Source organism: Hippocampus guttulatus, chromosome 1 (assembly GCF_054856545.1).
Source record: "Hippocampus guttulatus isolate MCC_2025c chromosome 1, RoL_Hgut_1.0, whole genome shotgun sequence".
Lineage (NCBI taxonomy): Eukaryota > Metazoa > Chordata > Actinopteri > Syngnathiformes > Syngnathidae > Hippocampus > Hippocampus guttulatus.
The window spans coordinates 18,529,296-18,555,011 of NC_141261.1; the positions used below are offsets into that span (position 1 = coordinate 18,529,296).

At 41.4% G+C, this 25,716-nt stretch overlaps 1 protein-coding gene across 5 annotated transcripts in view; it reads left to right on the plus strand.

Annotated features, from left to right (window-relative positions):
* The window catches only part of tead3a (TEA domain family member 3 a), a 36,112-nt gene extending 10,404 nt beyond the window's left edge, over positions 1-25,708 (plus strand). The window contains exons 1-13 of one of the 5 annotated variants that reach the window (XM_086116272.1): positions 3,265-3,421; positions 10,621-10,860; positions 16,694-16,758; positions 16,917-16,979; positions 17,094-17,156; positions 19,699-19,809; positions 19,896-19,939; positions 20,047-20,108; positions 20,456-20,589; positions 20,679-20,849; positions 21,090-21,230; positions 21,299-21,451; positions 22,796-25,708. In XM_086116272.1, the coding sequence (XP_085972398.1) occupies positions 10,854-10,860; positions 16,694-16,758; positions 16,917-16,979; positions 17,094-17,156; positions 19,699-19,809; positions 19,896-19,939; positions 20,047-20,108; positions 20,456-20,589; positions 20,679-20,849; positions 21,090-21,230; positions 21,299-21,451; positions 22,796-22,909 (1,128 nt within the window). In that variant the 5' untranslated portion in view covers positions 3,265-3,421; positions 10,621-10,853 and the 3' untranslated portion in view covers positions 22,910-25,708. Of the gene's footprint in view, positions 1-3,264; positions 3,422-6,833; positions 6,964-10,620; positions 10,861-16,693; positions 16,759-16,916; positions 16,980-17,093; positions 17,157-19,159; positions 19,172-19,698; positions 19,810-19,895; positions 19,940-20,046; positions 20,109-20,455; positions 20,590-20,678; positions 20,850-21,089; positions 21,231-21,298; positions 21,452-22,795 lie in introns of those variants that run through there. The other 4 variants (XM_086116245.1, XM_086116254.1, XM_086116282.1 and 1 more) reach the window with 4 other exon arrangements.
* The last annotated feature ends 8 nt before the right edge of the window (positions 25,709-25,716 follow it).

Consider the following 25,716-nt stretch of genomic DNA (forward strand, 5'->3'; position numbering starts at 1 on the left):
TAAAACTATTCTGCTTGTGCTGATCTGATTTCAGTGAGGGAAAGTAGGCCTAAAGTGGAACTCTGACCCCAGCAGAACCAATGAGACTCCAGATCAGATGTCAGGCTTTAATCTGCTTCATGGGTCTTACTGCAAATAAGAATAAGGTTGAACATTTGATGTCTCAATGTGAGCTTGACAGGCAACAGGCTGATCCACTTCTGTTTATGATCCACTCCCTGTCGGATGCCTGTTGTGGAGGCGTGCACTTTTCCTCATTAGCCACACCTTGCTACCACGGGGTATGTGATGTAAATCATTAAACAAGGCTGACGCAGGCTCTTTTGTTTCATTGTCCTGTGCAGTTTTAGATTGTGCTGTGCCTTCATGACTTCATGACATTTGTCACTGTTTTTCTTCAAATGTAATGCGGATGTGATCATCTCGAATCAAATATTTATTTGAATGTCTGCTGCCTTTAATTTTCAGGAAAGTCCACTTTCATCTCTGTATAATCATTCAATTATGTTATTTCTATAAGTTTTTATCCATCCATCCATCCAATGTCTACAAACGCAAAAGATTATTCTGTTCAGGTTCGGTGGGAGCCGAAACCTGTCACAGATAACTTGGGCCGAAAGGCAAACTACACCCTGGACTAGTTGCCAGTCAGTTGCACATAAAGAGATGACCGCCATTCACACTCACTGTGTGGGAACGGAACCTACACTGCGTGCACTGTAGTCAAGTGACTGTAGCACTACACCAGTGGCGCCGAAACTATTTAATTTGATGGACACATACAGAAAAACGGGAGAATGCGAGAGCCGCTCTGAAATTAGTTGAATTTTGTTTATTAAACACACAAAAATCATTCAAGCAAGCAAATATATATTGTTAATGTTTTCTGGATATTTTTTAAAAAACTGCTGCACTTGTGGATTATGAATTAAGCAGCAAAATCCCCCCGTTTTTAGCCATCTCAGGGGGCAGCCATTTTGCCTTGTACAGCGACTGAAAATGGCATTACAGACTCATGCATGTCACATAACCAAAAACAGAAAATAGATGATTGGTTATGTCAAATTGGTAATAAAAACAAAACAAAAAAAACATGTACTGGGTGGGGGTCTTGAAAATATTAAGGGCATTTCAGTTTGTTTTATAGTTTTTTTTTTAACAGTCTAACACCTTGTCAATGTGATTACTAATAAAGGATATTTCTAAGTGAACGCAAGGCTTGAAATAAGCGGTTTCATATCAGAATCAGAATCATCTTTATTGGCCAAGTATGTAGAACACACAAGGAATTTGTCTCCGGTAGTAGACGCTGCACTAGTATCATCATCAACAAGGACATGACAAATAAGTATGGAAAGACATTCCGTAATATAAGTGAACCGTTGTGCGGTGGTACCATCACAGTTTGCGAGACAAAAATTCTCATTTTGTGCTTCATCGTAACAGATTGAATGAGTGTTAGTATAAATGTGACTGAACTACACTTGTATGACATTCACATAGTAATTCGACGTATGTACAGTATACTATATATAAAGTTGCTATTATCCGAACTGCTTATCCTTACGAGGGTCATGGGCATGCTGGAACCTATATCAGCTGTTTTTGGGCAATGGACAGCCGTCGTCAGCTATTTGCAGGGCACACATAGACAAACAACCATTCACACTCATAGTCACACTTAGTGGCAATTTTTAGCATCCAATTAACCTACCACACTTGCCTGACTTGTAGTACGGACAATGTTGGATCGGTTCCTGCTTAGTGGTGGGGTGGATATGGGTGCGGGTGGTTGTTCGTCTCTCTGTGTGCCTTTTCACCTGAAGTTTGATGGGATCGGCTCGAGCACCACTCCCGCGTTTCTATACAGGATAAAAGTTGTCAAAAATTACATGCCAATTAATCTACCATCCATGAGACCGGGATACCTGGAGAAAACCCACGCAGGCACGGGGAGAGCATACAAACTCCACATAGGAAAGTCAGACCCCCGCAGTGGGGCAGATGTGCTAACCATTCGGCCGCTGCATGTTTGTGTGTGTGTGTGTGTGTGTGGTGGGGTGGGTGTGGGTGCGCACGCGACACAACTGTCAGGACCAAAGCTTGAAACTGAAAATGAATGACAGTACGTTAATATTTTTAGTATCAGTCATGTTATTTGTCTGTTTTCACAATATAGAGTGCTGAATTCAGATTTTGACTTCTGTGGTCTGCGCAACAAATGTTTTCAAAATTAGATTCCAGTAGATCTTACCTTTAACAATAAGAATCATTAATTATATTTCAATAATGAAACTCATTGCTTATATCAAAAACAAAAAACAATTGTTCCGTCAATATATTGCCGTGTGTTTCTTGTTTGATAAAACCCTTGCTTCTGGTCTCTCTGGGATTAACCTGCGAAGAAACTGCGATTCATAATTAGGAAGATGCTCCTCAAATAAAGTCATTGATTATCATGGAAGCATATTGCCGCTACACTGGGGGAAAAAACACGGAATTTATCATGTAAATACATGACAATTTTGTAAAAATGTAATACGTATCGCGTAAAAACGTGTCAATAATGGGCAATGTAAAAATACACTTGCATGTTTTTGTTCCATGCATATGAGGAAATCTTCTGGTAGGCTGCAATTTCATAAAAAGCTCCACAACTCTAGGTTTAGTGCCATATTGTATTCAGAAGCACCTGACTTTGCATCCTGGCGTGGATGGGATCGAGGTTGTGAGGCCAACTTCGTCACATTTTGTACTTTCCATGTTTTTACATGACAGGTTTCACGTTTTTACGTAATAATTTTCACATTTTTACATTATAAGTACCATGGTTTTACGTTAAAATGTTCATCTTTTTGCATCATTGCAAGAAATTTCATCTGTGCTGTATGTTACACATACAGTACATTTGACAATAAAGTTGATCCAATCCAATCATAATTTCACGTTTTTATCTGATAATTTTCACATTTATACCCAAGAATTATAACGTTTTACATGATAAATAACACGTATTTACATGTTAAGCTTCATGTTTTTTTCCTGGTGTGGCAGCAATACGTTTCCGTAGATTATAGCAAGAAAAACATGTATTTCATGTCGAGAAATTCGAGGCATGGAATTGTAGTACATTCTCGTGTGAGGAAAGAAAGCGAAATGTGCGCAAGGATTGTGTGACGTGTGGGGAGGAGTTTGCAGTGCTGGGGCCAGCCAAACTTTTCGTTTGCGCGTGTCGGCGACGCCACGCCCCTGTTAGTACGTGCACTAACGCGCTCTCATTTCACTGCAAACTCCTGCTCGCCAGTATCACCTTTGCTGTCAAATTCGTAATTTTGCATCTTGTTCTCGGCGAGTGGGTTCTCTTTGTAAGACGCGATCGCGGGCCAGCCCAGCGGCGGCAGAGCAGCTAAGCCGTCACAAGGTGAGAACTTGTGCCCAGCAAACTTTCTTTGTCTTTGTTGTACGCTGCAACTTTCAGGGCGCATCGCGCGTCGGCCGAAGGGCTCTTGCGAAGTTTTGGGATACTTGGCATATTTGGCACCGTTCTCGCCGGTGTTTTGATGATTCACAGCTTGGTGTGCGTGTGTTTTGGAGTTCTTGCTTGGTGTTCTCCCGTCACCCCAACGACTGCCCCTTCCAAGCGTCTCCCAACTTTGCTTGACTTGCTTGCGGTATTATTAGCACACGAGCTAACCGCCTAGCATGCCCGCGCGTTAGCTGTCGGCTGTTTTGAATTATTCAATTCATTTAAAGCCGTCAAAAATAATTCCCGACAGCTTTTTACGTTTCTGTGATTACTCTTCTTTTTTGTTTAGCTATTTTGAGCCTTCTACCCGCCTTTTCCAAACCAACTTAAAGCAATTAAATGTGCGTTTTGTTTTGTTTTTGTTTTTTTGCTAGTAAATGTGAGTCTAATTTGCAAAAGAAGTTTTCACCCTTCCGTAAAAGTTGCTTTCAGACTTGATGAATTTGCTCTGTGCTCACTGCCTAGTTTAGCCGCCTGTTGTGCAACTCCAAAAGTGCCTGTGGATGCTCGTAAAAAGCACATGTAAAGCAAAGCCATGGATCCTTAATACAGTGCTGGGGTGTTCTCAGTCAAGCAAGAAGCTTGTTGTCACAGGAGTTGGTTTGCGTTTGTCTTGCCAGCGTTTGCTGAGCTCAGTGCTTTATTTAGCTCGGTGGCCGCTAGCCTGGATCCCCACTGCACTCAACACCTGACCTTTTGGCTACAGGGAACTACTCTATATAGAATCCCGACATTACAAGAAGCATCAAATGTACATTTTACTTAGCGCCCAATGCCCAATGGTGCAAAGTATTTGCACCATTTAGACTCTTTCTAGGTCAAAACACACTCTTCTCTTGTCTGTTGCACTTTTTTTTTTACCTCTAAGAATGCACAAGTCCCAATTTTAGGTCCACCTCCATAATCTATGAGATTTATTTAAATCTGGGCATTAAGAATCTCACAATTCGATTATAAGGCTGTGATTCGATATTTAACTGCTTTGCTTTTATATTGGTTCAGTAAGATAGATGTGTAAATGTGTTGTCACCACATTTTGGGGGTACAAAACAGCTGTAAATAATTTGGACAACTTGTTTGTGCATGTGGAATACACATCTTAAAATAACATCTTGATATTTACTGCACCACTTTTAATCAAAAATATGTGAACAGTTTCAAGTGCAAAATGAACCTTTGAAATCGATGATCATATTACAATAAGTGATCATGAAAATTTTAATCTGTAGCATTTCATTTTTTCCAAGGGCTAACTGAGTAAATACGAGTAGCTCCCTTTTTTTATTTTCTCACTTCTTTTTTTAAAGCAGCTTAATGATGCGTTAATTATGCATTTGCTATTCCGGTGGTTGGCTGACTACTGGTTGAGAAAGTGCTTGCTTAGGTATGCAGCAAAGCCTGCATTTTATCTGTAAATATCACAGGCGGTCAGGTTGATTTATTTATAGCAGCCAAATTTGCGATCACAAGTTCACAGGAGGTTTATCGATACAGAGAATGTGCTGAATCAATCATCAATTGACCTGGGAAATGTTGTGATGCATCAATTTATTGATATTTTTGCTGTATAGTCATATTTGCTTTTCACACTTTTTGGCTGCATTTTTTTAATGCTCAGGTAAGAGCATTTAGGCAAAAGTAGTCCTTAGATGCCATCTTGCAGCATCCATAGGCAATCACACACTTTTTTCTGTGAAACCGACTCCAGTCATTCATTCAAGACTAACTCATGTTCATGGTTTTTATGCATTTTCTGAAAAACGCTAAGAACTGCCCCACACTTTGCGATGCATCCAAACCCCATTTAATATACGGACACTGTGCTACTTGAACTGCATGAGCATTTATTGCGTTATGAGGCTCCCCATGCATTGTTGTCCTGCACCACTTTTTTAAAAAGACAGTGTCAATCGTGGAAGACACAGGTCACTTCAGAAAGAAGACGTGATGAGAATGAAGAAGAAAATGTGGATATTATTGAAAAGCACTCCCATTCATTTGAATGCACCTGTCGTAGTACGTACCACTAATGGGCATAGACCATTTGCTGATATTCGTGTCGCAGGGTGCATTATAGCTAAGGAAATGTGTAAGGTGACCAATTTTGGATGGCATTGTTGTATTTTGGACCATTTCAACCGATGGAAAGATTTTTTTAAAGCCATTTTAAACTGTCATTTGATATTTTGCACACTGATGGACCTTTGCCGGGACACGATAGTTAAGATTAAGTTCTTAATGACATTTGTGCAGCGAGGGAGATGGCTGTGCAACACCGAGACATGATGACACTGTTATGAAATGTTTGTAGCGCACCGACCATAGTTTTATGTGATATGTTGCATTACTCAGTTGCGGCAAAACTGAATGTTTGTTGTAAATTGCTCGGTTTGTAAGGTGTTATAACTCCCAACCATGCCAGCAAAACACAAATAGACTGCATAAATGTGCAATTTGCTCACATGACATAAGTGAAGTGATCTGAGGCAGCGTAGCACTCACTGAACCCATCGCCAATGCGACATGCCACAATAATATTAAACGCGAACACAATGTGGCAATGTACTGTATTTGATTTAAATAGTGACAGTGACTAAAAAAAATATTTCTGTCAGGCTAATCTCATGCCCTTTTTCTCTGTACAGGAGCTTGCTTACGTTACTTCGCATCTGTCTCATCCTGATTTTCTCCAATCGCTTTCAAGATTTTGACAAAATAAATGCGGTCAATTATATATATATTTTTTGTCCATCTGGATCTATCTTTGTGAGATAATTGTGAGGAATGAGCGGAGGTTTACAATGCTTTGAATGGAGTTTTGTTTTTTGGGTTTTTTAAGAGGGCCTCGGGGTACATTTTGCTCAATGTGTGCAGTAATGTGTGCAACACCGGTATGTGAGGATGACACAGGTAGGACATTTGTGGTCATTTGTTTTGCCCCAGGGCATGGGGATTTTAATGCTGAAAGCACATGGCAAAATGAAACAAAAAAAAAAAGCCGACCATAGTTTCATGTGATTTTGTTGCAAGTCAAATAGGCTTAATAAACGTGTTGTTTTGTTCACATGGCGTGAATGAAGTGATCTGAGGCAGCGTAACACTCAGCGAATCAATCGCCATGTGACATGCCGCAGTAATATTTGACACCAACATAATGTGGCAAAGTTTCTCTCTCTCTCTCTCTCTCTCGCTCTCTCTCTCTCTATGTGTATATGTGTGTGTGTATATATATATATATATATATATTATATATATTGGGGGCAGTGACCCCCAAACTAGATGAGTGGTTGCAACAGATCCCGGGAACAACATCGGACATCTCAGTCCAGAAATGTGCAGTGCTGGGAACAGCAAGGATACTGCGCAGAACCCTCAAGCTTCCTGGCCTCTGGTAGAGGACCCGAGCTGAATGGAGGACGGACACCACCCGAGGGGGGGTGAGACGAGGATTTATTTTTTATTTTTTATATGACCCGAGTGAGGATGAAGCGGTTCGGAAGATGAATGAATATATATATATATAAAAGTGTGTGGGTGTATGTATGTGTATATATACAGGTATGTATATATATATTTGTGTGTGTATGTGTATATATCAGCATGTATTGTATTGTATATAATCATTTAAAATTCCTCGTCTCACCCCTCGGGTGGTGTCCGTCCTCCATTCACCTCGGGTCCTCTACCAGAGGCCAGGAAGCTTGAGGGTTCTGCGCAGTATCCTTGCTGTTCCCAGCACTGCGCTTTTCTGGACTGAGATGTCCGATGTTGTTCCCGGGATCTGTTGCAATCACTCATGTAGTTTGGGGGTCACTGCCCCGAGTGCTCCGACCACCACAGGCACGACTGTCACCTTTACCTTCCAGGCTCTCTCCAGCTCCTCTCTGAGCCCTTGGTATTCCTCAAGTTTCTCGTGTTATGTATAGGCGACTGGATAGCTCAGTTGGTAAGGCATCGGTTTGGCATACGGGAGATGGGGGTTCGAATCCCGCTTGGGGCAAAAAAAAAAAAAAGAGCACATACCACCATCCAGTGTGGGTCCTTGGGCAAGACCCTTCACGCTAATGCTTACCTCATACAATGATGAGAGACAGCAAAATGAATGACATGCCGGCTCAGATGTCGCCCGGCCAAACAAGGTCTGCGTCAGGTGCTGGGGAACCAGGGCACCTTGATCAAAAATGGGCTACTGGAACAAAGCGGAGATGGGCGCAATGCGATAACATGGCTCTGTTGGAATGCTACTACTCAAGCAACCCTAGTCAGAGGGGTTACATGTAGAGAATGTGGGCTAAATGGTTACTTCGAAACCCACAGTCACAGTTGACCACGAAACATCGTGGTCAACATACATATATATACACACATATACAACATACAGTATATGTGTGTGTGTGTGTGTGTGTGTGTGTGTGTGAATACACATATAAACACACACTCAGAGCCGAGTACTTTCACTCTAAGTACTGCTAAAATTAACACTGTCTTGTTATCAATGTCGCATGTTCAGTTCATGCGCTGTGCCCAGGACTCATGCTCATCATGCAGTAATTTTAGTGCATGTACTCATAGTATTTCTGCAATACTATGATACTTGAACTTGCAATCCCTCAGTTAGTGAATGTGAACCTCAGTGCACTGAACGATGCAGTGAACAAATCATTTGGCTAATCTGATTCAATGACTACAGCACAAGAACCGCCAATCTCATCAGCAGCACAAACAAACCCGGGGAAAAAAAACAGCATCTTCCACTCAAAGACTTGTTACACAACAACTTTTAAGTCTGTCTCTCACGTATCCCTCCCCCTGTATATCACAATGTTCTTTAAGACTTTATTCTCTCCGAACCATGTCACTCTGGGTCTGCCTGATTTCCATGGCAACAGCACAGTCCTGTCGCCAGTGATTGAAAATAGGAAAGCCCTGTGCCGAGAGTGTCCAACTAGCATACGCCGCAGCAGGGGAAGCTGCGCGACCACACTGATCCTCTCTGGCTCGACTGTGGCGTGAAGCATGCTAGCCCCTCTCTGGAAAACATTACACACCAGCCAGGGTTCTGTTTCAGATGTCTGTTCGTGTCTTTCAGCAGACTTGGAGCATCCTCAACAATAACACAGGAATGTGTAATTTCCTCATGTGGCCTGTGCAGACAAGGGATCAGGCTTCTTTAATTTATTTTTTTTTTAAGTTAACAAGAAGTCGATTTTAGCTCATAACCAAGGCTGTTCGTTAAGGAAACAGACTAATCAAACTTGACATTAGAGCTGATTTGGACACCATGTCACCACTTATTGTGGAGTAAAACTCTGATTATCACCATAGAACTGCGACCAATAAAGCAGTAAAACCTCTACGTGTGCTCCTTTCCTGGCATCTTAGTAAAATATGGCTGAGGCCTGGTACACACTTAAAAATAATTGAAAGGGCTTTCTCCTGGTTTTGAGCCTTCTTGACTAAGGGCAAACGCTAAATTATTCAATTATTTTCAATTATCTTGTGCTCTGAGGAGTGTTAAGAGTGAATTGATCATCAGTATGTACCCGGGTAAAGAAGCATACACACACATAGACTGCTTATGCCTCTGCCGCGTTGATCAATTCCTGCTATAGAATTAAATTTCACAAGTCTTGGGACTTAATCGCCTAGCCCTACCCTTTGCGGTCCAAGCCAATACCAGCTAGGGATGTAACGATCACGGCAAAATTACCACAATGTCGTCCTTGTCATGTCACGACATTAAAAGCGCCACATCTTTGAAATAAGCCAGGTTATTTTACATTTGTGCAGCTCCAGCACCCCATGATGGCTAGTTTATTAGTGCAGTTTACTTTGAATTAGGTATGTATTGGCCCATGCTAATCGCCAGTTGGAGGGGAACTTAACACATTCAAGTTCCTCCACAAATTGACTCAATTCACATTGTGTGTGTGCCTCAAGATTAAATGTTATCAGCCGAATACAGCGTTGTGAACTACGTGTATATAGACCATGATACTTTCAGGGATGGCAATTTTCCGCGGATACGTGGAAATCCGCCGTTTTATTTCTTAAATTGATCATTTTTATGAATCGTCTAAATCCGTTGAGAAAATTTTAGGGGGGGTCAGGTACCTTATCGTCGAGTTTTCACGAGCTCTCCCGATCAGTCTTTCCATCTTCCGATTGTAAACAGCCCTGCGATTGGACGTGTATGATGTCTTACTTGTTGTGATTGGTCGCCCCGTCCAGGCCACGCCCCTTTCCGCTTTTTTCATCACTAGCCATTGCCATCCCTGTACTTTGCGCCGTTGAGCCAGTAGGAGCACTTGACAATGAAATGCCTGGCAAATCCTATTTCTCTGTCACTGCTGTTATGTACAAAAACAGAGTAGTGATTCCACCCCTCCCCCATACAATTTATTTATTTACAAAATCGTGAGATTTTATAAGGTGTTTTGAGCTTTTATGTTGCCAACTTCCTCACAGTATCGTGATAATTATTGTATCATGAGGTTCATGTCATGACATCGTCTCGTCACGTTTGGATATCGTTACATCCCTAATAGAAAACAATAGTGACGCGATCCAACTTGAAGGGAAACTGCAACACATTTTCAAAAAAAACGCGTGTGGTTGCGTGAGTATAAAGGTAAACTGCGCTGCATTGCCGCAGTGGTTTCCCACGCAATCGCTGCCCACGCGAGTATAAAGAAGCCTTAAGAATGCCATACTGCAAGTGCTATGCATTAATTTGACATGCCTTAAGCAATTACCTTTCTCCATGTCGGTACATGAATAAAGGGGTGTGTCATTAGCAAAAAAGTGCACAGCTATGTATAGAGACAACTGTGGCAAGAAAAGCTATCTGAGTGAATGACTCACTTTTTAACACTGGGCAAATCATGTCTGATTGACACACGTCAACCACTCACTTGCCGATGACAATGAAAAAGTGGTGACGCATCATTAGATACAAACCAAAAATAGACGATTGAGTATGATAACATTTATCTGATAATGTTATTCACATACAATTGTGGATTAGTTTATTAGAATGCAAAAATCAGAGACCTCAATGAACGCTAATGTTTGAAATGTCCTGTGTTTTCAAGGTGTGGCTGGAGCCGTCATCATTGCGTCGGAGTGGAGTTGCCGTAGCAGCCCTGACGGGGCGCAGGAGGAGGGGGGTGGCGATGGAGATGGACTTGGTGACGGGGCAGACCGGGGTTTGGACGGCGACCCTGAAGGGGTGTGGAGTCCTGACATCGAGCAGAGCTTTCAGGAAGCTCTGGCCATCTACCCTCCTTGCGGCAGGAGGAAGATTATACTTTCAGATGAGGGCAAGATGTATGGTGAGGAAGAGCAAATTACTCCAGTTTCAACTTTCTTTACAAATTACACTTGTTGAAACCTAAGTGAACATTGTTTATTCTTAATTTTTGATTTTATTGTGGCTGCAATGCATGATTTACGTTCGGCATTTTATTCCCACAATGCATGTGCAAATCAATAACTGGTGGCATTTTAGGACGTGCGACGTTTGTAGCATTGAGTATGCTCGTATGTTTGAACGTACGTGTATGTTTGCGTGTATTTAAATACATTCGAACATACTCGCAAATACGTTTTAACGGCTTTGCCAGTCAAAATAGTTGTACTCCACATTGGCAGCTCCGTGCAAACTCTCGTGATATTCACGTTGAGCGCGTGCGTCGTTTGCCCTGTCGTCTGTCAACAACATTGAATCATGGCGGCGGCTGCGATCTCTGGCGACAGTTTAAACCGCATTTTCTGTGTTACAGTCGCATGCGAACTATTTGATGAACACCACGGGTCGAGTATAAACCATATGAAAATAGCACAGTGTCAATGTGCCAACGGTGAATGCTATGACATTGATGATATGGATATGTCAGTGTTTAAAGGTTTAAATACTTTACCTGACCTAAGATCGATTCGATTTAGATGTATAGAAAAAACACAAGAAACAGTGGCAAAAACAGAAAGTGTAGACGTATTCGATGTCATGATGAAAGCAGCACGTTCAGAAAAGGAGAAAACTTGTTACCAGCAAGTTGTCTCATGTGCCAAAGCGATACTAACGCGTTTTGAGTTCTGAAACAGTCAGAATGTTTTATGTTTTATGGTTATTTTGTTAAAATTTTGTGATGAAAAAAAATAAAAATTTCAAAAAAAAATAAAAAACTTTGTCCTACCTACCGACCCTATGCTTAAATTTTATGTTACCCGAAAACACTCTCTTTTTTGTTTGGCCTCACAAGTTCTAAAACTAATAAAATGAAACTAAAACTAAGCATTTGGGGAAAACACATTAAAACTAACTGAAGTCAAAAAAACAAAAATCAACCAAAATGAAAACTAACTGGTGACTAACTAATGAAAAATCCAAACCCCTTTCTTATAAACACCTGACATGATCGTAAGCTGGTGTTTTATCAACGTTGTAGTAACTCATTTATTTGAACCAGGATGAATCTCTTGTCTAATTTATTTATTTTAAGCGGAACGTGGAATTTAACAAAATCTCAGTGTAGTCAAAATGTGAAGACAAAAGGTGTCCAATGACAAAAGGTTATCATGACATAGACTGTAGATCAATGATTTCCTACTAAGGTCCGCAGATAATTATCCAATTTATGGCATTTGTCTGAAAATGAGTTATTCATTTCAAATATATCTTTTACCCAGCGACATACAGTGAGAGGTAGAACAAAAAATGATATTTCATTAGATGGCAAAAGCGACAGTAAACCTGTTCATTCACCTTTTGCCATTCATACAAGAGAGTAAGTCATGGCTTCCTATGAGTATTTCGCCTCTGTGTTCAATTAAGCTGGCACAGATTTCACACTGAGTAGCATACATCAATTTATGAGTTTATTCAGGTGAGATCCAAGATTTCATTCCTCACGCCCACCCCTACCCCGACCCCAACATGGGGAAAGATTTATGTACCGAAGGTTGGTAATTTTAGTCACTTCCCTTGCGTCTACCTTCATGCAGCCTCCTGTACACTTTCCATTTATATTATGCTACAGCAGTCGCTACTAAGCAAACGTGAAAAAAAGCAAGTCTCCTTTTGGAGAAAATGGCCAGCAAAGTGTGTGTCCTGTTTTGGGAATTGGAGATGACTGCTATGTGTCTGAGTCAGTCGCATTTCTTTGTTTTGTTAAACAGTCTAAGCTGAAATGACTCAGCAGCATGACTTCCCAGAAGGAGAGACAGTGGTGATGATGTTGACAATGTCAGCGCATGCTTGCTTTGTCCTGGATTGGATCAGGTCTGTGAGGCTTGATTCCATCACCCTGTTCCCTTTCCTCCTGAAATCTTATACAGTCCAACCGTGGTACAACGAACATTGAAGGACATAACGAATCTGTACGTTATAATGGTAGTTCCTTTTAAACATTTCCGATAAAATGGCCGCCAACTATGATGGATAATACTGTAAGAACATTTCTAGATGTAAAAACATGAACATGTAATACTGTATAGTATAAACATGTCAAGTACAGGTGGTCCAGTGGTTAGCGCGTCGACCTCACAGTGCAGAGGTATCGGGTTCAATTCCAGCTCTGGCCTCCCTGTGTGGAGTTTGCATGTTCTACCCGGGCCTGCGTGGGTTTTCTACAAGTAGTCCGGTTTCCTCCCACATTCCAAAAACATGCATGGCAGGCTGAATGAACGCTCCAAATTGTCCCTAGGTATGAGTGTGAGCGTGGATGGTTGTTCGTCTCTGTGTGTCCTGCGATTGGCTGGCAACCGATTCAGGGTGTCCCCCACCTACTGCCCGAAGACGACTAGGAGAGGCTCCAGCACTCCCCGCGACCCTCGTGAGGATAAGTGGATCGGAAAATGAATGAATGAATGTCAAGTACAAATACGTGTATACAGTATGAAGGAAAATTATTTAATAAGACATGAAGCAAACAACTGTAGTGTTCCTACTTCATCTCTGAAAATATTCAGTCAGCTAATGAAAAGTTCTCCAGTTCAAGATGCGCCACGCCCCGAAGACGTTTACGATCATCACAATTACGGATGATTGTCAAAATCGTCTACGTTGCCAATACATAGTCTCGACTGAGCGTTGCCTGGGAGACTCCCTTTTGAAATTGAGAGACAATTTCAGCCTTCACAGCAATTTGCTTCCGTTTACCAGACATGCTTTCAGACCATATGCGCAGGACAGTGCCGTGCCTCCGGAAATACAACAGTGTACGAGACGATCAGTTGCGTTGCTTAGCAATGGAAAGGAATCCCGTGCTGCACATTTTGATCATAAGCAAGGTCGAGGCAGTTAGCTTCCCATGGTTCGTTGTAACGCAGGTCTTTTCACCATTTTGTGGGAACAATGTGGTCTTTATAATGAAGTTTACGTTCTAAAGGTGTTCGTCGTAAGCAAAATCGGCAAATGGAAAATGAATTATGTGGAATCGCGACTTTGACATGTGAACGTTATAGGGTTTGAAATGTTGTCAACGGGGTCCTTTGAAAAGAGATTTGACTGTATTTGCCGCAGTGAGTACATTGATGAACAGCTGTTTGGATGTGGTTGGAATGGAGGGGGAAGACTGTGAGAGTAAGAGCTGACCAGGCAGTTTGTCCCAACCACATTTTGGAAGCCTATTAACTACAGTGACCTGCATTCTGTTTTTGCCCTCCCTTTTCGCTTCATCCCCCATGGCCCTCCGCCAGCAACAATTACCAACTTTGACTTCAATTTAAGCAAGTCTATCAAAGTCCCGCAGTAGTCTAAAATAAATCCTTGTAAATTGTGTGTGTATTTATGTATGTATATATATTATAGATATTATATATACAGTGTTAGAGCTGTCAGTTTAGTGCGTTTTTATCGGCATTAATTTAAATGAATTTTAACGTGATTAAATATACGTCACAGCGGATTTTATGTTGCTCTATAAATAAACCGGAAACAAAACAACAAGCGCACTGCAGAAGTCCACGCCCATGTCTGTTTTGCCAGCCACGGCAGCGCGAGACACCGAAAACGAATACTTAAAGACTTGATGAATGGAAAGTTTACTTTTAAAAAGTTGCCAGATTATTCCACTGATAAGACCAAAGTTACCTGGATGTTTTGCAGTCGTGAACTGCGCTATCATCATAGCACGTCGAGTCTGAAATACCACTTAATGGCCAAGCACACAGCTGATGTGAGTACTCCGCCCCCTCATCTAAGACAGACAGCTATGGATCATTTCAAAGCAAAGAAAATGGATAACACGACGAAGAACAAATTTGCTGAAGCCAGAGCTAAATGTATGGCTACTGCATGCAAGCCTTTCAACATTGTCCACAGCCAGACTCAAGCTGAAATCATTCACATTGCATCGAACGACTCCACTACGGATTGCCAGCGAGAGCCTCCATTACAAGCTGTGTACAGAGTTTGTACGTAACGGAGAAGGCTAAGGTACACCAAGCGGGAGAAGACACTGTTTCGAGAGAGAAATAAGAGACGAGGTTGATGAGCCTCTGGTGAATAAAGAGCAGGTAGCCTGTTGAGTACGATGTATGCCACTGACGCGATTGTTACTTGTTTGGAATAATTTGTGTGGGAGGTTACCGTGTTCCGTGTCCATATAAATAAAGGGGGTGGAGCTTCTCTGTGTTCGTCTGACAGTGACTGTGCGCTGAGGCACGTCGAGAGTTTAGCGGGGCAGTCATAACGGACACACTGAAAATAAAACGTCTCCAGTGTTGTGTTGTGCCTCGAAACAAGTGTCGTCATCCGAAATGATGTCTACACAAAACCATAGAGAGAGAGACTTCCGCGCAAGAAAGACCAACAGAATCAACATAGCCTGACTGCTGTGTTCAAAGCAAACTTGAGAAAAACTAAATATGCAACCATGGCTTAAATCCACTCTAGGCTGAGTACTAGTTTACCTTAGATGTGCACTTTATCATTTTATATTGCTCTGTTTTGATTCCCTAAAAAGAGTTGTTAAAGGAGCTGTTGTGTGGCAATTTTTTTTTTCATTGTCGTTGATAGACAGTAATATTGTGCGAGAGATTATGTGTGAATAACTGCTCCAAGTGAAAAATGTTCATGTAAAATTGAAAATCGTTTCAGTAAATATTTGCATTTTGCACATAGAAAACGGATCCATGATTCCATGTTGATGAGAGCATTAAAACGGGAAAAATAGGAGAAAAAAAAATAAAAGGAAATTCAGAAACGATAAAAAAATGTGTGAGTAATCACGATTAATTTTGAGTTCATTCGAGTTAATTATGACATTTGCGTTTTTAGTTCGATTAAATATTTCGATCGTTTGACAGCTCTATTATATATCGGATAGGCTCCAGCACCCACCACGACCCTTGTGTGTGTGTGTGTGTGTGTGTGTGTGTGTGTGTGTGTGTGTGTGTGTAAGATAAAAAAAAAATTTAGAGACAGAGGTTGAACTTGATTTGTAAATCATTTCATTTGAATTGGGTTTGTATATTATTTCTAGGCATATACCGTACCTTGAATGAATTTTTTTGTATTGTGGCTTGGGAAGATGACATTAATTCCTGTAAACCTACTGCATAAAATGAACACGAACCGGGTGGACTGTGGATCCCAAAAAATGCAGATTCATATCAACTGCGTGATACAAATATTTATTTGTAGAAAAACGAAGGACCGATGAAAACTGAACAGAAATTGCTGGCGACAAAAAGCAGGAAAACCAAATATAAACAAAAAGCGCTTGCAAATGGCACGGTAAATTTAACAACCGAAAGTACACAAAATGAAATCCAAACATGAGAAACTTAAATATAGTCCAAAATGACTTGACAACAAAATACTTAGGAAGCAAGAATCCAGCGCAAAAAGAACAAATATGAACATGGGCATAAAGTCTAGAAAATATCACTTGAGCATGAACAGCAAGCAAGGTCAATAATCCAAATGAGACAAAGCCGCTTGGCAGTCTTTAAATACATGGCACGGCTTGACTGGAAACAAGACACAGGTGCGCCGCTGAAAAGGAAGGCCCTCCGCTCCAGCTGGTGCTGAAACAAAAAAACACACACACACACAGAGCAAAACCATGACATAAACAAATGGTTTCCGCTTGACAATATTTGTCATTAATGAGTTATTTGGAGTCCCATTGTGATGTTATTTCTCTTTTTCACTTGTAGGTCGAAATGAGCTAATAGCTCGCTATATTAAGCTACGGACAGGAAAGACACGCACACGCAAACAGGTACGCACACCTTGACGGTTACAATTTTGCAACCTCTGAGTGATCTTTCATTGTCGTTTGGCATCTAACACTATTTAAAAAAAAAAAAAAAAAAAAAAAAGGAAATCCTCCTTGTAAAAATGTTATCCGTCTCTCCTAATGTTAACCCTGGCCAATAGGTGTCTAGTCACATTCAGGTTCTGGCCCGCAAGAGGGTGCGTGAATACCAGGCGAGCATCAAGGTGGGCGCCCGCCGGATAAAAGTCATCCCTCTGAGCTTATCTTCTGTCTTCTTTCTCTTTTCCTCTTCTTCCTGCCTTCTTCGCTGCCTTCCGAACTTGACAATCCGCCTTCAGGTCTCTAGTCACTTGCAGGTCTTGGCCAAACGAAAGTCTCGTGAGATTCACTCAAAGCTGAAGGTACACTCTCTGTGTCACTGCGGTGCTTCCTGGTCTGCCCTGTACGCCAACCCAATCCGCATTAACCCTCTCAATGAGCCCAGGCTGACTGGCATGCCTTTATGTCATATCATAACGTTCTTTGCTACTTTTAACTTGAATACATTTCTAAATGTACCAATAAGGGACTAAAGTAGTGCATGATTGGGCCTTTTGGACTTTGAATACCAACCCTGATTAGAGCTTTGACATTGATTGCAATCAAGGGACCTTTTATGTTAAGAAAAGTGGGTTCCATACTTTGACGTATTGTTATTCAGTATGTTCTGCGTTTGTCCATTACCAGCTGAGCAAGGCTGAGTTAATCTTGGGTCGGTTAAGTTTATCAGGTCATATTAATTATGTCTTAGAGTTTCCTGCTTGTTTTCTTTCCACTCTCTCAACGCTTCACTCTGAATGAATGTTGGTGTTTTGAGGTCTGTGTGGGATATTTGTGTGTGTGTGTGTGTGTGTGTGTGTGTGTGTGTGTGCGTGTGCGTGAATAAACGCTACTCACGAAAAGTTGGGAATATTTGGCTTTTATTAAATTTATGGAAAATGTAAAAAAAGATATCACGCTACGGTGATTTCCTCATCTCCAAAAATTAATTGAAACAAAAGTTAACAACAATGGTGGGTATGCCACAACAAAAAATTAAACCTCAATAATTCGTCATGTGCCCTTGAGCATCAATTACAGCTTGACGACGACGTCTCGTGCTGTTCACAAGTTGACTTATTGTCTGCTGAGGCATGGCATCCCGCAGCCCTCAGGTCATTGAGGTTCTGGGGTGCAGAGTTTCGAGCCTCTTTACGGCGACTCAGCTAATTCCACAGGTGTTCAATAGGATTCAGGTCTGAAGAAAGCGCAGGCCATTCCATTAAAGGTACAGCAGTGTCCAGCAGCCGTTGCCTGATGATGCAGCCTTGATGAGCTGGAGCATTGTCATCCATGAAGATGGAATTAGGCCCATGTAGGGGCACAATCACTGGATGAAAAATTGTTATTCAGCTTGTCACTAAGTGTACGGTGGTTCTGTACCGACTGCTAACACTCTAAGACCGCTACCATCAAAACCTCAACTTACGTGCCCTATTCTTTTCTTTTGGCGACTCAAACTAACTGTTTGCCTGAATGTGAACAGTGCATCGCCACACAGCGCCGAGGCATTTTGCCGAATAACTCTTAACAGTGGCAAAGAGCACTTAACGGGACAATCAACAATGCAGTGCAATGGCTGACTGGCATTCGGCATTCTTTAAATGACCGTTACTCGCCACAGCTTGCCGAACAAAAACATTTTCGCAGTTAAGCGTGTTGCTTTGGGTCTAACTATGAAACTGGGTGGGTTACATTAATAAAAAATAAAAAAACCTAATGAAAGTATGCTTGAAATTATTTTAGCTCTAAGTATTACTCAAAAGATGGTGGCCAAGTATGTCACTCTTGACCTTTAAGTCCACCTGTATAGGTGTGAATGCATTTTAAGCTTGTCCTGAAATTTCACCCAAAAGCCAAATATCCGTGTGTGTGTGTGTGTGTGTGTTTTTTGCATGAGATTGAGTTGCTGTCACACGACCCAGCCTGCATCCAAACCAATGTGTGGGGAGGTTTTCATGAGCGTCGTCCGTGCATTCTGGGAACTCTTTCTGCTTTAATGCATTTCTCCATGTTCTTGGACGTTTCCCTCAGATCTTCACTGGTTTTTTAGAGTGTTCTTGTGGTTTTACCATGCCCTGTAATCACCTTTCTTTCTCAGCCAAAAATGTCTAAATACCTGTTAGTGGTCAGTTAGTTCCTGTTCTAATCTTGCATTACAGTCTCCTATTCTGTCATTGTAATTATGTGTTTCAGTTTTACGTTTGTTGGACAGTACTATTAAGTGTAGCACGATGGTTCCCTTTTTTTGACAAACAGCTCCATCACTCTAAATTGGGACTATGCTAATTATTTTTTTTAATTTGACATTTCTTCTTTGCCATAGGCCATGAACTTGGTAAGTTTTGGTCATACTACAGTACTCTGCTTTTGTGCTTAATTGTTGGCCTCACAGTTAACATTCAATGCAGTGCAACTTCTTCATCAAAAAGATCTGCTGGTGTATGTTTCTTTATTTGAAGTGGCTTCAGTACCATAATGGTGGTGGCTGTAATTTCCTCTACTAGCACCTCCAGCTTCAGCATCACACTGTATCTCATCTGCTTTGCACTCTGTTCTGAATCCGTCTTCGTTATTGCATCATGCAGAAGGAATTTATTTGAAGACATGCATGTTCAGTTATTGGAAGACTTAGGTGTGAATGTGAGTTTCTTGCCATTATGCCAAGCTGACCAATACATTTTTGATAGGCTTCAAGCTGTGTTTTTTTTTGTTGTTGTTTTTTTTTAAGTGGACAGATGGAGTGTTTGTGTCTGCAGGCTGGCTTGCTGTCAAGAATAGCCATGAATGATCATGCTTTGGAATGTTGAGTTCGTATGTCTGGATTTGTCCAGTTGGAACAACAACGATTTTATTCATGTTCAGGACCAGGTTTCCAAAGACAAAGCACTACAGACAGTGGCCAACCTTTCATCAGCTCAGATTGTGTCTGCAAGTGTGATGAAAAGCCAAGCTTCTTTCCCTCCACCAGTCAGGGTACGAAGACACACACCAACATACTCACACATCTGGATGAAAGACTCTGTAGTGAAGTTTGCTCTCCGCTGTTTTCTTCGGTCTAGTTTTGGCCGGGCCATGTGCCAGGACAGCCTGGACATTCTCAGGAGTAAGCATCCTTTTTGCATGACATGCTTGCTGAAGTGAAATCGGAGAATCTTGTAAGCTGAAACTGGTGCAGTTTCTTAATCAGTCCTTTTTTTCCCCCCCTTTTAGCATCAAGCCCTTTGCACAGCCCCCATACACAACACTAGCAGCTCCTGTTCCTGCACCCATCAGTAAGTATAGAACTTTGAGTAGCTTTAGAGCACCACATGGCATGAGACAGAGCATACAATTGCACAGAAAAGAGAACTATTTTAATGGCCCCATGTGATGTCATAATTTGCTGTACACTAATACCAAATGAAAAGGCCAATAAGGGCTTGTGATCAATGTCTTCAAAAAGAAAGAAAAATAAACAAATTGCATATTGATTGTACTGTACTGTACTTTGTTCTTACTTGTGACCTATTTTTTTGCTTCTTTTCTGTTTTGAAATTTACCACATGATTCACTCTGACAGCGCTTTATTTACGACGCGAAATCAAAGGTTAGCAGCAGCCCATTTCCATCTGTTTGGCAGGCTATGAGTCCCTAGCTCCCCCTCGCCCGGCAGCAATCGCAGCGCCTGTGTGGCAGGACAGAACCATCGCCTCGGCAAAACTACGGCTTCTGGAGTACTCTGCTTTTATGGAGACTCAGAAAGACAGAGAGATGGTACATTTTAATCGTCCCTGCGCACGTTCAGGTCCATCTTTTCGACATGTTTCACTTCTCTTCTTACCTTTGCTCGTTTCTTCTTGCAGTATAAGCATCTGTTTGTGCATATTGGCCCATCCAACCCCAGCTACAGTGACCCGGTGCTGGAGTCCATAGATGTCAGGCAGATTTACGACAAGTTCTCCGAGAAGAAAGGAGGTCTCAAGGAGCTGTATGAGAACGGGCCCCACAATGCTTTCTTTCTTGTCAAGTTCTGGGTTCGTAACCTTACCGTAGGACTGAACAAAAAAAATAATAAATACAACATGGGATCCTTAGGAATTTCAATCGATTAAAAATAGTGACATGAGTTGTGAGGTTATACCCTGCTAATCCACAAGGGGGAAGAAAATAGCAATGTAACAGTTGGGATACAGTTTCATTTTCCTTTCTAAATGGTTGTGCTCTATGATGGTCTGCTTTGTAACCATGTCACATTTTGTCAATGCTTTATTTAGGCAGATCTGAGCAGTGATCTTGAGGAAGGTTCCAGTGCATTCTACGGTGTGAGTAGCCAGTACAGTGGAACGGAGAATATCACGATCAGCGTCTCAACAAAGGTCTGCTCCTTTGGCAAGCAAGTGGTGGAGAAGGTCGAGGTAAGCAAAGCAAACCACGCCAGCTTTTCAATGCGAATCACCTTTCTCTTTCTCTTCTCACACTCCAGACAGAGTACGCGCACTCAGAGGGAGGAAAGCACGTGTTCCGTATCCATCGCTCTCCTATGTGTGAATATATGATCAACTTCATCCACAAACTCAAACATCTACCAGAGAAATATATGATGAATAGCGTGTTGGAGAACTTCACCATACTACAGGTTAGTAAATGTGTCCTGTTGGGGATAAATTAATGCCGCAATTAAATTCTTTCACCCTGATGAGAGCAAAGTTAATACGAGCAAGATTAGAAATTATGTGAACGGTCACAAGAGATTCGGACCTGGGCTTTGAGTGGGTGACCTAATCCACCTTTTAGAAACGCTATCACGTCACAAAATAACATACAAAAAAAAACAAACCGAAAGAGATTTCACATATTTGAGGATTAAATACCATTGTAACGAAAGCAAAAAGCACAGTTCCAAAACATCAGCTCGAAACACCTCAAAACCTCTGCACTACAATATAGCAGTTCACTAATAGTATTTATCAATATAAAAACCTTAAATGAATCACATTGTCTCACCAGAGGTGCTGATGCAGAGGCACCAGACTTTTTTTAATTTTTTTATTTTTTTGCCTCGGCTTCTTGGTGTAAGATAACTGTTCCACAAAACAAAACAAGACACCCGGCAAAGGTATCGGTTGACTTAGCCTCATAAAGTGCAGTTTTTCTTGAAGAGTCCACTTTGAAAGTGAATTTTTAATCCTGTCCAATTCTGTCCTCTGCCGTAAATCAGTTTTGCCCAGCAATTTAAGCTCAAACAATCAGAGGGTCAAACGCAGCTGTGAACCAGTTAGAGGACAGAAAAGTGCACAGCGGTGAATCTAAAATCGAATTGCTTCAAGAAGAAACCTGAATTTCAACTGAGTGTGTGGTCGACGCCAGCCCTCGAGATTCTGAATGTGTTGGTTGAAACCCACCAACGACTGGAAACCACGTGGCCAAGACACGCGCAATGAAATGAAGACAAGGCTGTTGGAAATAAGTTATTAACATTTCATGTAAAATGTAAATGTGGTTCTGAAGGAATTTTGGCCAGCAGAAAAGGCCTCGAAGGACCTGGCGGCACAACAGTGGCAAATAACCACATAAATTGTGGTCATCCATTTTCCTCATTCTCTTTTCTGTGGACTCGCACTGCTCAGTAAATTGAATGTGCGTCTTCCAGGCTTCATCAGTGATTGGAACAAACTTTACTTTGGGTGCCATTGAGACCACTTGCCTGTCATGTTTATTTAAAAAAAAAAAAAAAAAAGATGAGTGGACAGTTTTCTAGCAGCACTCCAAAGTGCAACATTGCACTCATTTTTGTAGGAATCTGTAAAACTGGAGTTTTGCAACAATTTAAATTACCCACTCCTCCCCCTTCATTGAGTCCATATTGCTCACATTTTCATTGACTGGGGAACTTACAGTGTATCAGTGTTGCTTGTGACTATTTTCCTGACACTGGCAGTGTGACGTGCTCTGACCTGCGCTTTCTCCTATCTTCCACCAGGTGGTGTCCAACAGAGAAACTCAGGAGACTCTGTTGTGCATCGCGTTTGTGTTTGAGGTGTCCACCAGTGAACACGGAGCACAGTACCACGTTTACCGACTAGTTAACGATTAGCACGTATCAGACACGCAAAGACTGTCCATGACTATCGGACCTACAGTTAGTCATTTCCAGCCCTCTCATCCAGATTGACACCAACACACAAACCATGTACGCCTTACCATCATGGCCCCATCCCAATATTTAAAACACTAAAGTGTGAACACGTGTCATGTTTTCAAGAGTGTAAATAATCCATCCTTCTGTTGTCGAAGTCATCCAGTTTCACTACTTTTCAGTTTCTTGAAGTCAAATTGACAGAAGAATAACATGCCTCCAAAGGAAAAGCTCTGAAGCATTTGACTTGTTTAACAGTGAGTTTGTCTCAGTGTGGTGATGCATGAGAGGTCAGCCCCATCATTCCCAAGGAAATCGATGCATCATTGACAGCAGTGACTTTGAATATACACTTGATAAGTACACAGCACAGTTCAAAATTTTAAGAGGGGGAGTACAAATAGTTGTGATAATGAGGTTGCACAAGTGTGTGCACCCTCTTAAACTGGGATTTGGCAGTGTTCACAATTATGCAATCACATTCAGGCTTGTCAAATGGGAAGCAGCACACCTTTGCAACCATGTTGACTGCTTCTCATGACCCCAAATAAAGTTCAGATATTCTTGTCAGGCTTTTCCTGACATTTGTTTGCTTTCATGCAGATAGCCTGGTGGATTTGTGCTCACACTGACTGGTGTTTTTGAAGTGTTCATAATTAAAACAAAATCAGCCCCAAAGTTGCCAGTATCTTGTGTGACTGTAACTATGGTTTTCCTTTGGTTAAAATCAGTGTTGCTTGCTCCAAACAACTTGGGGAATTTTAGCCAATTTCGGATTTACTGGACCATAACAAATTGTCCCCTCATGAGCGTGATTGTTTTGGGATGTAGCTGGGCTTGAATAAAGCTTGGATTTTGCCAACCTTCCCCATTACCCTGACATATGAGGAAGACGGGAGACTGAGAATGTATTGGACTGCCAGTACTTGCCAGTAATTCCTGCAGCTCCTTCAATGTTGCTGTTGGCCTCTTGGCAGCCCCCATGACCAGATTTCTTCTTGTCTTTTCAACAATTTGGATGAATGTGCAGTTCTTGGTACTGGCACCGGTGTGGCAAATGTTCTCCACTTGATGATGACTGTTTGCGTTCCACGGGATAGTGAATTCCTCGGAATGTACGATACACACATCTTTTGACTTTCTACCTTTTGAACAATGAGATCCCACTGATGCATTGGGAACGCTCAACAGACCATAGCTCATGCCTTCAAAAATGTCAGGATCAAGCCGAGTAGAACATCTGAATGTTATATGGGGTTAATCAGAGGCACATTCTGTGGCAGGTGTGGTGCTAACTCTCAACAGGAGTTTGAATGTTTGGGCTATTATGAACACAGCCACATCCCTAGTTATTAGGGTGTGCACTCTTAACACAACAACCACATTATCTCATTTGTTCATTTTTGCTTCTCAAATACTTAATTTATTCAATCCACACTACAGAAGAAATAAGAATGGGATTAGACACTCGTCACAAGATCCAGTTGAATTTCATTTTCTGTCTTTTCCAATGTCGTTGAACTCCCTCAGAGTTATAAGATGTCCATTTCAAGGCGTTCTGTACATCATTCAAGGTACAAAGTAGACCGAGGCAGAAATGTAAAACTTTTCGCTCAATTCTCATGCGACTCTTGTTTGATTTCAATTTGAGTTTTCAGTTTATAGTTTACGTTAATGGTGTAAAAAGTTTGAAATAATTTGTCAGAATTTGTTGTTGTTTTTAAACTGTATATCACAAAAGCCTGTTATTTGAACAGGGGTGTGTAGGCTAATATCCACTATACACTGTTTTTGGATTTTCTATTTCATCACTGATATCCTATCTACCACAATAACCGTATTCAGCTGTCCTGTGTCTAATGACATTTTCTGAGTCAGTCAAATGAACACAAGTTCCAAGAATGATGACACATGAACAGATGGGAAAACATATCTTGAATGAAACAAAGTGTGAAAAGTTGTCTTGCTTACCAGTTGATTGGGAGTAAGAAAAGATCAAATCTTAAGTAAGCGTTAATGATCGCTTCAGTCATTGCCAACAAACGAAGTCACACAAAGGCGTCGGCGTTCTGAAAGGAAGATAAATTCCCTGGACTGTTTAGTTGCCTTTGCTGTATTATTTCTACCTCCTGTGTGAGTTGGGATTCAACATGTGCTTTCATAAAGCCCTGACCTGAGGAGCACTGACGTATAGGACGTGTGCACACTACATTTTTAATGGTACGTTTGATAAGCCAAAATTAGCTCATTATACTCTTTTTATTTTTGTTTTTGTAAAAGCAAACGTTTTTACCAGTACAGCTAGCGCTAGTATTTTATTTTTTTTGGCCAGCGTGGCGCGGTCCATGCTGCTGTCACCCGCAGGTCACTGGGGTTAAGTCCTCCGAACTGACACTTGTTTTGCTCTGTGGAATGTTTTTGACTTGTACATTTAACCATAACTAAGCAACACCTGTTAGTCGTCTTGTCATACCCTCATCTACCAGCAAGATTATCAATCATGTGGATGATGACAAGAATGTGTTTTGGTTTTGTTGTTGTTGTTGTTGTTGTTTTTTCCCCCCCATCATCGTTTGAGCCGACACGTTCACTTGTATCGCATTCACTGTGTGGAACCACGTTCTGCAGTTTTTGTTTGTTTTTTGTTTTTGAAGGGGGTGCGCATATTCCTTCTGTCGGTGTATTCACATCTGCTCAGTACGTTGAACATGTGCCTTTTAGGCTATGCCAATAAAATCACTCACGGTGTTTGCAGGACCCAATGA